Source organism: Cucumis melo, chromosome 8, assembly GCF_025177605.1.
Source record: "Cucumis melo cultivar AY chromosome 8, USDA_Cmelo_AY_1.0, whole genome shotgun sequence".
NCBI classification, from domain to species: Eukaryota; Viridiplantae; Streptophyta; class Magnoliopsida; order Cucurbitales; family Cucurbitaceae; genus Cucumis; species Cucumis melo.
The window spans coordinates 19,963,405-19,976,539 of NC_066864.1; the positions used below are offsets into that span (position 1 = coordinate 19,963,405).

The following is a 13,135-nucleotide window of genomic DNA, read 5'->3' on the forward strand; positions in this document are numbered from 1 at the left end:
TTAAAAAATAGAATTAAAATTAATAATACGAATAAGTTTACTACAAGAAAATATAGTTTTCAATATACAAAAAACATAAACATAAGACCCAATCTCCCAACGAGGTGCGTATGCGCGTCATTCTACACCTTCGGTCCTAAAAATGGTATAAAAATAACTAAGTTTAATACATAATCATATATTGCAAAAACTTAAGAATAATAGAGACATATACGACGTACCGCAGGGCTAGGGATCATGTGGTGGTCCCTGTTGTGCACGAGTTAGGTCTTCAATCATCTTTTTCATAGCTTCCACTTGTGAAGCTAATGCTTGGTGATTTCTATCTTGTACTTCAATCCGTTCCAAAGCTTCATGAAGTTTAGCTTGTAATTCAATCTCTTTTTGTGTGGACTGCGAACAAGATGTCGACGAACTGCTTGCACTTGCCGTTCTGCGGGCCTTCGGCTTGGGTCCCCAACCAAGGCCTTTTGAGTAGCCTGGTCGTCGACCCAACACCTGATCGCATATCTCATCCTCAGAGAGTGGCTGACTACCCTCTGGGGTAGGCTGGGATTGGAGTTCCAGCATTTGATTCTGCAACAAATTTAAAAATTATGTTAGGTAACGCGCTAAAATATATAATAAAAGTGGATAATTAATAAGGGTATAACTTACATGCGCATCCTCGGCGGCCTGCGACACGAATGTCCCAGCTCGAACGTGTGTTTCCCGGAACAATTCCACACGATCGACCGGCTGCCCTCTTCTTTCAGCGAGCTCATACTGTCGTTGTAGAAACGACTTCGACCCGCTACTATGATTGTAAGGCTGCTTCTGTCGAGCAGCCTTGTTTGTCCGTGATTGCTCCTGCATTAAAACAATTATATTGTTTATTTCTTATACATATAAAAACTTGTTATCATAATTAATCATGACAAATACCTGGAATGCACGGCTGATATAATGGTCGCAGAGGAAGTGCCAATCCTCATCACGTCCAACCAATGCGTTTGGTGGGTTGGCATGAGCCTCCTCCGGGTCGCTGTACTTTTTGAAATGTTTATGACAGTCGGCCCGGAACTCTTTAAAGGTCGTGAGCATCTGATGCTCAACAAACCTGTTCATTGCTTGATCGTTGAAATCAAGCACAAAGAATCGCTGCACATTACAAACATAACACATTAGATTGGTTAAAGTTAGATATGTTTCAAATGAAATCATATATAAATGTGTAGTGCATTTAATTACCTGGAGGTCGCCCTTGACGACCTCAATGTATTCTCTCCCAACGTCCGTCCACTTAAGACAGCGGACGGGAAATGTCTTTCGCACGCACACGCCTATCGCTTGGCTGAAGCGAACGGCGTGTGGAGAAATAGGCTTCTCCGCTCCAGGGGCGATCGTCATCGGAATGCGCCCATTTATTGCAACGTGGCGCTCTAACTCCAAGAGTCGAGACTGCGCACGTCTCCTAGGAGTCGGGGTCGTTTGTTGAGAAGAAGACCCTGCTCAATAAATAGACAATAAGATATAAAGTTAGGAACCTCTACATGAAATATTTGTAAGTTAAAAATGAATAAAATTCTTAGACTCACCCGTATTGTCGCCCACAGATGACGACCCTCCCGCAATGTTATCTAAATCCTCCTCAAACTGGAGGAACATATCGTCCGTCTCCATAAAACTTGATCGTCGATATGACATAATGACTATGGACATATAAAAAACAAACATTCAATAACCAAATACAAACACATAGCTAGAATCAAAATATATAAACTAGATATAAATATGTGCATACGTGGTTTAATTTGTCACTATAATTCCTCATCGCTTGCATGTGACAAGTGTTCATCCACATCGTCGATGAAGTCGTCAGTGACATGACGCATAACCGGTCTTTCAACGATTGTGGGATCAACGTCATTTCTGCATAGAGTGTCATCCTCGATGTGGTCATCCACTTGGTGGCTTACAACAACTTCTACTATATTAATATGGTCATTCTGAACATCCTCCACTTCTGGCACGTCCCAAATACGCTTATTTTGGATGACTTGCACAACTTTCCAATTGATACCATTTTTTGGATCATCTACATAAAAAACTTGATGTGCTTGAGTTGCAAGAATTACAGGTTCATCCGCGTACCAAAATCGGGATGTGTTGAGAGATTTGTACCCTACTTCAATGTGTGTCGTTCTTTGACTTTTGTTTACGTCCGTGTCATACCACCGACACTTAAATAGCCATACATTTCTTCCCAACGGATATTGTACGTGCAACACTTCGTCCAGAACACCGTAGAAATTATTGTCTCCAGTTCCACTTGCATCGCTTTCACCAATGACCATTATTCCACTATTTTGAGTAGTACGTCGAGAATCAAGTTCAATAGTGTGAAATCTTACACCACCAACGATGCATCCATTGTAACAACGAACGTCAAAGGATGGTCCCATCGCTAGTGAGAAGAAATCATCAGATAGGTTTGCAGACTGACGCAGTTCTAACACCTGTGCTCGAAACCATTCAGGGAATGCTCGTTCATGTATTTTATACAAATCCATAGAAGTTTGAGCATGTCGACGTTGGAGCCTCAAATGTTTCCTAATAGAGATGAGTTTAATTTCTGTAAGAACAATATATAACAAATATTTAAAAATTACAAAGATGATGAATATGCTTACTTGCGATACTCTGTTATTTCGTCAGCATTATTCAGTATGTACCAATGGAAGAGTCGTTTCTCTTCCTCTGATATAGCACGAACACTTGATGCACCTAAGGGTCGTACTTTCTGCTTGAAAATTTCAAAATCACCAATTACCTCGTTCTCTACAATGGTATCATCATTTCGCTCATCTCTTGTGAATCGAGTCTCTATACCACGTAGGTAACGTGAACAAAAGGTACTAGATTCATTCATGATATAGCCTTCTGCAATTGACCCCTCAGGACGTGCTTTGTTTCTAACATACTGCTTTAACGTTCGTAGACTCCTTTCGATCGGATACATCCAACTATAAGAAACCGGACCAGTAATCTTCGTTTCATATGGTAAGTGAACGGCAAGGTGCACCATAACGCTAAAAAAGGCAGGTGGAAATATTCTTTCCAACTTACAAAATATGATTATGATATCTGCTTGCAATCTGTCTAGATCACTTACTCTTATCGTTCGGGCGCACAAGTCACGGAAAAAATTACATAATTCGGTTATAGCAGTGTATACGTTCTTCGGTAAGAATGCTCGAATACCAATTGGTAGCAGTCGATGTAATAAAACATGGCAATCATGCGTTTTTAGTCCTGATATTTTCCCCTCTCTTTCATGCACACATCTCGATATATTGGAAACAAATCCATCGGGAAACTTAACTGATTTCAGAAACTTACAAAACTCTACTCGTTCACTGGTAGTCAACGTGTAGCTCGCATGTGGCTTCACCAATCGGTTACCCACTTCTACAAGATGTAAATCCTTTCTTATCTTCAGATCTTGTAAGTCCAACCTAGCATTCGTGGTATCCTTCGTTTTCCCAAGCCCAAGTCACGAAGTTTTCGTTTTGCTTCATAAAATGAACTAGGAATAGTACTATTACACATTGGAAACGCTGCTCTTAAAAGTTCTAACAACATGTCGAACGACTTGTTACTCCAACCATTTAGAACTTTCACATGCATCAACTTAACCAAAAAATTCAACGACGAAAATTCAGAACAACCGGGGTACAACTCATTACGTGCTTGATTCAATAAGTCCTGAAATATATTATTTGTTGTATCTTCATCTATATTTACCCCAACATTCATCGCCATTTCATCTTCCAAACGAAATTCCTCTATTTCCTCTTCATGTTCTATAGGGGCTTGTAAATCATTTAGCATACCAAAGATATCACCTTCTTCATTAAATTGTGTACTACTAGTTCCTTCATTAAAAGGATTACTACTAGTTCCTTCCTCAAAGTTTTCTGTACCTCTATAGCTTAATGACTGATCTCCATGATACACCCATTCTGTGTAGTAGGGGGATATTCCTATAGTCAGCAGATGTCTTTCCACACCCTCTAATGAGCTCCAATTTAAATTCAAACATCTCTTGCATGGACACCTCAATCGTCCGTAAGCATCAACGTGAAATTTGGCAAATTCTAAAAATTGGGTCACTCCATGTCTATACTCAAGGGATAACTTATTTCTAAGTTTCATCCAACCCTTATCCATAACTGCAGGATAGACAACACAACCTAATTATTAACAACACAATACTTCAAAATATCTTCACATCCTACAAACCCCTCCAAACTACAAAGGCTACCATAACTGCAGGATAGCCAACACAACCTAATTATTAACAACACAATACTTCAAAATATCTTCACATCCTACAAACCCCTCCAAACTACAAAGGCTACCATAACTGCAGGATAACCAACACAAACATAAACAAATTCAAAACAAAAAAGGCTACCATAACTGCAGGATAGCCATCCCAAACATAAACAAATTCAAAACAAAAAAGGCTACCATAACTGCAGGATAGCCATCCCAAACATAAACAAATTCAAAACAAAAAATGCTACCATAACTGCAGGATAGCAAAAACAAATCTTAACACACATATTACATTCCCAATTCAATTTAACTATTAACTCCCCCCCCCCCCCCCTTCAAATTTCAATTTTTCATTCAACTATAAATTCCCCTCCCCCCCCCCCCCCCCAATCTCAATTTTCAATTTAACTTAAACCCCCTCCCTCCAATTCAATTTTAAATTTAACTATTAACTCCACTCCCCCCCCCCCCCCCCTCAATCTCAATTTTCAATTTAACTTAAACCCCCTCCCTCTAATTCAATTTTAAATTTAACTATTAACTCCACTCCCCCCCCCTCTCCAATTTCAATTTTCCATTCAACTAAATTCCCCTCCCCCCCCCCCCCCCCCCCCTCCCAATTCAATTTTCAATTTAACAATAAACCTCTCCCCCAATTCAACCCCCATTCAATTTTATTCAATTTTCTAAAACAAAAATCCTAAACCATTCAAATTTCAAATTTCAATTCAACTACAAATTACACACACTCTATACAAAAATACATTTAACAAACAAAAATCTATTCCAAAAGAAAATCCTAAACTAATTTTCATAAAAAATAACCCTAAACTAATTTTTATCAAAAAAAAACCCTAAAACATAAACTTAAATCAAATAAATTTACATATTTCACTTACCTAACGTGGCAGACGGCGACGAGGAACAACGGCGAGGGCGGTCGGCGACGGACGGCGGCGGAACAAAAGGAAACAACGGCGGCAAGGCGAGGCGACTTCTTCTTCTTCTCCTTTCTTTTTCTCCTCTCCTCTCGGCTTCGGTTCTGTATTCACAGAACCGAAATGAATTTAAAGGGGATTTCCCGACGCAGTCACGAGGCGTCGGGAAATCCCCCAAAATGCGTCGGGAAAAGGGGAATTCCCGACGCTCATTAAACCCCTTTTCCCGACGTTTTACGCGGCGTCGGGAAAAACCCCTATTCCCGACGCCTCTCCCGACGCACTGTGCACGGCGTCGGGAAAAGTCCCTTTTCCCGACGTATTGTTGCCGACGCCTTCGTGGTGCGTCGGGAAAGATTGTTTTCCCGACGCATCTCCCGACGCGTTATTGATGGCGTCGGGAAAGCCCTTATTCCCGACGTTTTTTATGCCGACGTGATTTTCGGCGTCGGGAATGGGCCATTTTCTTGTAGTGTAATAATATAAAGAATATGTGCGGGCATTCAACGCGAAATTCAAAACCAAGAAGGACAAATCTATAATTTAGAATTTTTGTTACACGGGTCGTAAATATTTTTGGGTTTTGTTTTATATATGTAATTAACTTTTTTTATTGGTTTAATCAAATTTAAATTTTGTTTTTGTGAATTATGTGATTTTTTTATTGACTCTGTTTTTTATAATAATTAATTATGTATATTGTTTGTCATTTTTTTATATAGAAAATGAGAGACAGCAAACATATATGTATCATCTATGTTGTTTACAAATGGTCATAGGATTGATGACATCGATGGGGTTGATTATGACCAACCTCCATGTTGAAGCTTAAATAATGCATTTGTATGTGATTGTGAGTAAGGTAGATTTGGGCATAAACTTAAATGCAGAACTAGCACTATATGTATGATGTATCTATTATACATGCACCAATTCAAAGAAGATGTTTCTCGAGTGCAAGAGCCTAATGAATTGAAAAAAGTCGACCAATACGTGGAAAAAAGTGTCTCATGTGACACAAGCACAAAACAAAAGACTGGTTACGTTAGTTCATTGATGATGATGCCAGAATTTGGAACAAAATATTATGATTAAGGAGTCAATCAATTGTCAGACTTTAGAACAGGATATTACAATACGAAGGCACGTCCATCATTGTCTAACTTTGGGCATGAATACTACGATATATCGAGACCGATCCATCATCTTCATAATGAATATTTGTACTACAAAGTGCCTGTAACGGTACTCGAGCAACTAGATGAGCAACAACAAGAAGAGAATCTGGAGGGACTGGAGCAACAAAGAGTGCAGAGTCGATAACGACAACCAGCTAGAAATCGTTGATTTTTTTTTCATTGAGTGAAAATTGTTAAATTATTGTATTAGACCTTCTACTTTATATTTAATTATTTTTTCAATCACAAACAATTACTAAAAATTTATGGCATTCAATTAATACAAAATGAAAGAATTACAACGAAAAATATTCATAAATTGAAAAATTAACAATATTCATAAATTGAAAAATTAACTTAAACATAAATTAAAAAATAAATAAAAAGTTGAAAGAAATTTTATGAATTTAAAAGTACAAGGAACAGATAATTTATAAGTTTAAGAAACAATAAAATTGAAACAATTTTTCTATATGAAAAAATAGATTTTTTTTTTTTGGTGATAGAGAGAAAAATAAATTAATAATAAATTATAAAAAATAAAAATAAAATTTAAATAGTAGAAATAAAAAGTTAAATGAAAAATGCAGATAAAAAGAGACAAAGAAGTGGCCCCAAGGAGAGAAAAAGAAAAGGAAATGATCGATCCTTCAAACTCCAATATTTAGGAAATAAAAAAGAAAACTACAACATTTCCAAAATGCATTATTTTAATAAATAGTTTTTCAAAATACAATATTAATATAATAATCAATTTTCTCCTTACTTGTCTCATTATATTTGGAAAATTGCCAAAAATAGCTTAAAAAAGGAGGGTTAAATGACTTTTGAGATAGTTTTTGAAAATAAAGAGTTTTAGGACAATTTAAGTGTGAATGTACAAAAATGCCCTTCATTAAATTTCTCTTTCCCTTTTCCTTCTCTTCCACGTAAAAACTTTCAACTTTCGCTTTCCCTTCTCTTTCGCGTACAGTTGTTTCCCTTTCCCTTCTCTTTCGCATAGAACACCTCAAGTAAAAAAAAAAAATCGCCTTTTGTTGGCTTGTGAAATTTTCCGCTCTATTCCTACACTCTGCTTTTCGAAGATACTTCGATCGTTCATCACTTGCCGTTCGTCGGTCCTCTATTGCATTTCGTCGCTTCTCCTTTTCGAACCATTCAATCAACTTTGAGCCTTTTCTCTTATTTTAGTGAGTTTTATCTCTAACCCATTTTTAATTTATTTGCTGTAAATGTTTGGTTTAGGTATTTGTTGTGAGTTTCATCCGTCTGGTTTAGGCTTTTTTGGAATAGACTTATTTGCTGGAAATTAGTTTAGTCAAAGTTTGGTTTAGGTTCTTAGAAAGTTAAATGGGTAGTGAAATGAATAGAAGTTAAATATAGTTGGCATTTTGCTTCTTTTTCTTGAGATCCCTTCTTTAAATATGAATTGGCTATCTCTTAGAAGTGAAATTGAAGCTCTTTTATTTAGCAGTGAGTTTTTTTTTTTTTACATTGCTTTCTATCTATTGTGCATTATTGTCTTATATTGTGAGCAATTTCATGCCGCTATGGATGCTTCTTAAACCACTCTGGCTTTCACTTTGATCACTTTCACTTTAATCCATTTGGAGTGATTCTATGCATGTTTATATGCATTAGTTTGTATTGTTCTATGCATGTTTAGTTTGTATTAGCCCCTCATGGTTTATCTCGCACCTTCCAAACTTTCGCTATTTATTTTAAAATCAAATTAGTACACCTCATAATCCATTTGGAGTGATTCTATGCATGTTTAGTAAGTCTCTTAGGCCCTCATGGTTTATTTCGCACACATCTTGCACACATCTCACACGTATCTTGCACACGTCTCACACATTCCAAACTTTCACTATTTATTTCGAAATGAAATTGATACCCCTGCTAATCCATTTGGAGTGATTCTATTGATGTTTAGTAAGTCTCTTAGGCCCTCATGGTTTATCTCGCATGTATCTCGCACGTATCTCGCACACATCTTGCACATTCCAAACTTTCACTATTTATTTCGAAATGAAATTGGTACCCCTGCTAATCCATTTGGAGTGATTCTATTGATGTTTAGTAAGTCTCTTAGGCCCTCATGGTTTATCTCGCATGTATCTCACATGTATCTCGCACGTATCTCGCACACATCTCGCACATTCCAAACATTCACTATTTATTTCGAAATGAAATTGGTACCCTTGCTAATCCATTTGGAGTGATTCTATTGATGTTTGTTAAGTCTCTTAGGCCCTCATGGTTTATCTTGCATGTATCTCGGACGTATCTTGCACACATCTCGCACATTCCAAACTTTCACTATTTATTTCGAAATGAAATTAGTACCCTTGCTAATCTATTTGGAGTGATTCTATTGATGTTTGTTAAGTCTCTTAGGCCCTCATGGTTTATCTCGCATGTATCTCGCACGTATCTCGCACACATCTCGCACATTTCAAACTTTCACTATTTATTTCGAAATGAAATTGGTACCCCTGCTAATCCATTTGGAGCGATTCTATTGATGTTAGTTAAGTCTCTTACGCCCTCGTGGTTTATCTCGCATGTATCTCGCACCTTCCAAACTTTTACTATTTATTTTAACTTTCACCATGCTGTTATGACATGTTTAGTATTGCTGTTATGACATGTTTAGTCAGTCTCTTATGCAATTATTATTTCATTTGTTCCTTTTTGTTCAGGCTTCAATTATGATAGACATCGACTGATGGACCCGCATACAAGATTAATCATTCCCATCCTTGGCCAGTTGTCATTGTCGACTCCATTCCACTACAATGAAATAATAGTGATTGTGGCGTATTCACCATTAAGTATTTTGAGTACATAACTGCTAGTTTTGATTTAGATACATTATGTCAAGAAAACATGTCCTACTTTAGAAAACAATTGACATTTCAATTATGGACCAACACTCCTATGTATTGAACTTTGTTGCGAGATTTGTAGGAGTTGTATATCATGTATGTTGCAAAATATGTATCGGTTCTTCTCTATAATGCACAAGTATAGATGCTATATAAATTAGAGAAAACGTAGTTTATGAATGGTCAATTGATGACATTCAAATATCATATTTGTTTGCAAAACTACTTGTAGGTAAACGATCGCTTAATATTTTTTATGTTTATTAAGAAAATCGTTTAAACTTTACTAAACGATTGCTTAAAGATATATGCACGATCTTTTACATTAGTGTGATTACATATAAACGATCGCTTAATATTCTTTTAGATATTAGTGTGGTTTATATAAACGATCACTTAATATTTTTTATTTTTATTAAGAAGATCGTTTAGACTTTACTAAATGATCTCTTAAAGATATATGCACGAATCTTCTACATTATAGTGATACATATAAACGATCGCTTAATATTCTTCACCTGTATGTTTAGGAAATCCTTAATATTATTTTAGATATCAATGTGCTTTATATAAACGATCACTTAATTAAGTCAAAATGATCTTTTAAATATGTATATACGATCATGAAAGCAGTTGTGTAGCAAATAATTAAAAAATATATAAATTAAAGCAGCTGAGTAGTAAAGAATTAAAAAATATATAAATTAAAGAATTACAAACTAAACGAATAGTCGTGTGAAATATATAAACGATCGTTTAATACAATTAAACGATCGTTTAGTTATTTTAAACGATCCTTTAGTTATATTTAAATGATCGTGAAACCAGTTTGTATATTAAACAAATTAAAATCTGTGTCAATACGTGTGTTTTTTGTGTTCCTAAATGAATAAGTCAGTTGTTATTTTCGTCTTCTTCATCTATCTGGAAGCACATAAAGTAAGAATGTTCGGAGACATCATTAAGAAAACACATCGAGACAGATAAATAACAAACTAAAAGAAAAGTAACATTAATTAATTAGTGTAATAATTAGTACATTGGTAGAGAAATTTCTAATTTTGTATGCTCGACTTCTCGGTATATGAAATTGTATTGGTACACGTTAATCTGTTGTGACCTATTTCTTTACATCGACCATACTTTTGTAATTTCGGAGCTTCACCAACACTTGGAATCCTTTTTTTCTTCGGTCGACCAACTCTTTTGACTATTTTCGGAGGTAAAAAATCATATGTACATAGTCTTCGCTTGTCTTCCAATCTGACTGATTTCCAACTAGGTAGACGGCCTCCGCATATGCTGCCAACCAATATTCATTGGTGTAATAATTAACACATAATCTATAAACATTTATATTGCGATCTCGTGCTGCAGCAATGGCATGTGAGCATGGTAGTTGCTCAGCTTGAAACTCCTTGCAAGTGCACCCTTGCAAACTAAATCTTTTACTTCAATTCATTTTTCACTACCCATTGAACTTTCTAAGAACCTAAACCAAACTTTGACTAAACTAATTTACAGCAAATAATTCCATTCCAAAATAGCCTAAACCAGATATTTACGGATGAAACTCGCAACAAATACCTAAACAAAATATTTACAGCAAATAAATTGAAAATGAGTTAGAGATGAAACTCACCGAAATAAGAGAAAACGCTCAAAGTTGATTGAATGGTTCGAAAAGGAGGAGCGACGAAATGCACTAGAGGATCGACGAACGACAAGAGACGAATGGTCGGAGTATCTTCGAACGACACTAGAGCAGAGCAAAATATCGGAGCATAGCGATTTTTTTTATTTTTTTTATTTTTTACTTCAGGTGTTCTACGCGAAAGAGAAGGGAAAAGGAAACAACTCTACGCGAAAGAGAAGGGAAAGCGAAAGCTGAAAGCTTTTATGTGGAAGAGGAGGGAAAGGGAAAGGGAAAGAGAAAAGAGAAATTTAATGAAGGGCATTTTTGTCCATTCACATCTAAATTGTCTTAAACTCTTAATTTTCAAAAACTATCCTAAAAGTCATTTAACCTATTTTTGGCAATTTTCCATTATATTTTGTCGCCCACTTAATTACCATTCCCATTCATGATCTCTTTGACTCTCATTTCTCAACCATTTAGAAAGCAATTAATAATATATATGAAAAACTATGTTATCTAATCCAACATATTATGAATTGACTATTTATGGGATAAATTCTATTACTTCATTTTCGTAAACAATCATTTAGATCTATTACTTATCTATTTAGGATAGATTCTATCTCTATCTATTTGGGATAGACGACTGATCATCTAGATTTTAGTACATAACTGTATAAAAAAAAAGAAAAAAAAAAGAAAAAGAAGATGAAATATGACAAAGAAGAAAGAAATTTTAGAAGAGGAGACGAAGAAATCCTAAACAATAAAAGTGGAAATCTAAAGAAGGAGAAGTAATAATTAGAAGAAAATGATTTATGAAAAATAGTAGTGACATTGTGAGTTTATTTTATTATACGAACCGTAAATATTTTTATATTTTGTTTTATAGACGTAAATTAACTAATTATTATATTACTTTAATTAGCAAAGATATTAAAGTATGATTTAAAAGTCTAAAAAGAAAATAAAATTTATATTACGTACTGTGGGCGTCTAAAATTCGTGTTTTCTCTCTAATTAATCTTCTCCTTGCTTCTCATTAAATTCTGTCTCCTACTCAATCACCATTCACATCCACGATCTCTTTGGCTATCTCATTCCCGAAGCATTTAAAAAGTAATTAATAATATATACGAAAAAATATCTTTAAGATATTATACATTGAAGAGTTAAATAAGGATAATTAAGTAATAACCCAAAATGATTTTCCAATTAAAGCCATTTTGGTTGTTATTGATAAAAAATATGGCCAAGTTTGTATGTGTCTTTAATATACTATCAATTTATGTTGAGAGAATTAAGTTATTTGAGGACTATATAAAGGCTAAAGATCATCACCACTTCACAAAATGTATGATTAAACATATCAATATACTACATAGGGTTGGTCATGGAATTTCAAGTTTTAGGTCCCACTATTTCGTTTTAACCATAAAAAGAAAATTAAAAGTCACATCAAAAGGAAAAAAGTCGATACCTTTCATTTCTATCACGAGAAGAGTAAATATGGAGCCAGTCTTCAACCTTTGTTTTACCATTTCTCTCCCTCTTAAGACTTTTATACTATACTTTATAGGTTAGTTTACATATATAGAACAAATTAAAAATATTTACGGTCCGTATTAACAAACTAAAAAAGTCTATGAAATTTGTATAACTTGAATTAATTTTTTCATAAATTACAGATTTTGAAGGAAATTAGATATGCACGATGGAAATCAAATCTAAATTTTACTCTAATTACTTAAGATTAATAGGCATAGTTCTAAACCCTAAATTAATTAGAAATTAGGGCTTAGGGTAAATTTATCTTTGTAGCTTTCTAATTAATCGTCTACTTCTCGATCACAAACTTGGACCACCACTAATAGTCACCTACTATCCTTCGGACTCAAAACTCATTTATGGGGACCCTGCGTTGGATGAAGGAACCGAGAGAGAGAGAGATGAAAATGAAATTATGGAATGGGGTTGGACTAAAATATATTTTTTAATTTGTATAAGGGAAAAAACAACCACCCAAGTTTGTTCCTAAAAAACTCCAACCATTTCCAAAGACCGAAGAGACCAAATTTATAACGAACCTACATGCAAGCTTATTGGCCAATAACACATAACTTACTAACAGTTAGTGGGCTTAATGTTTTCATAGTGTGGTAACAC

At 35.1% G+C, this 13,135-nt stretch overlaps 1 protein-coding gene across 1 annotated transcript; it reads right to left on the minus strand.

Annotated features, from left to right (window-relative positions):
- LOC127150486 (uncharacterized) lies at positions 1 to 5,357 on the minus strand. The gene is made up of 7 exons (XM_051088296.1): positions 5,223 to 5,357; positions 1,578 to 1,691; positions 1,231 to 1,487; positions 925 to 1,140; positions 658 to 849; positions 222 to 576; positions 1 to 136 (listed from the first exon to the last, which is right to left on the minus strand). Exons 2-6 carry the CDS (start codon positions 1,684 to 1,686, stop codon positions 229 to 231), a joined length of 1,122 nt encoding a protein of 373 aa, XP_050944253.1. The 5' UTR covers positions 1,687 to 1,691; positions 5,223 to 5,357; the 3' UTR covers positions 1 to 136; positions 222 to 228.
- Between the last annotated feature and the right edge of the window lie 7,778 nt (positions 5,358 to 13,135).

Bases quoted from the DNA above. Each gene is read 5' to 3' on its own strand.
- LOC127150486 (XM_051088296.1), bottom strand. From the start codon at position 1,686: ATGTCATATCGACGATCAAGTTTTATGGAGACGGACGATATGTTCCTC. The intron at 850-924 runs GTATTTGTCATG...GTTTTAATGCAG, and splicing joins ATATCAGCCGTGCATTCCAG to GAGCAATCACGGACAAACAA. The intron at 577-657 runs GTAAGTTATACC...AATTTGTTGCAG, and splicing joins AGGCCGCCGAGGATGCGCAT to AATCAAATGCTGGAACTCCA.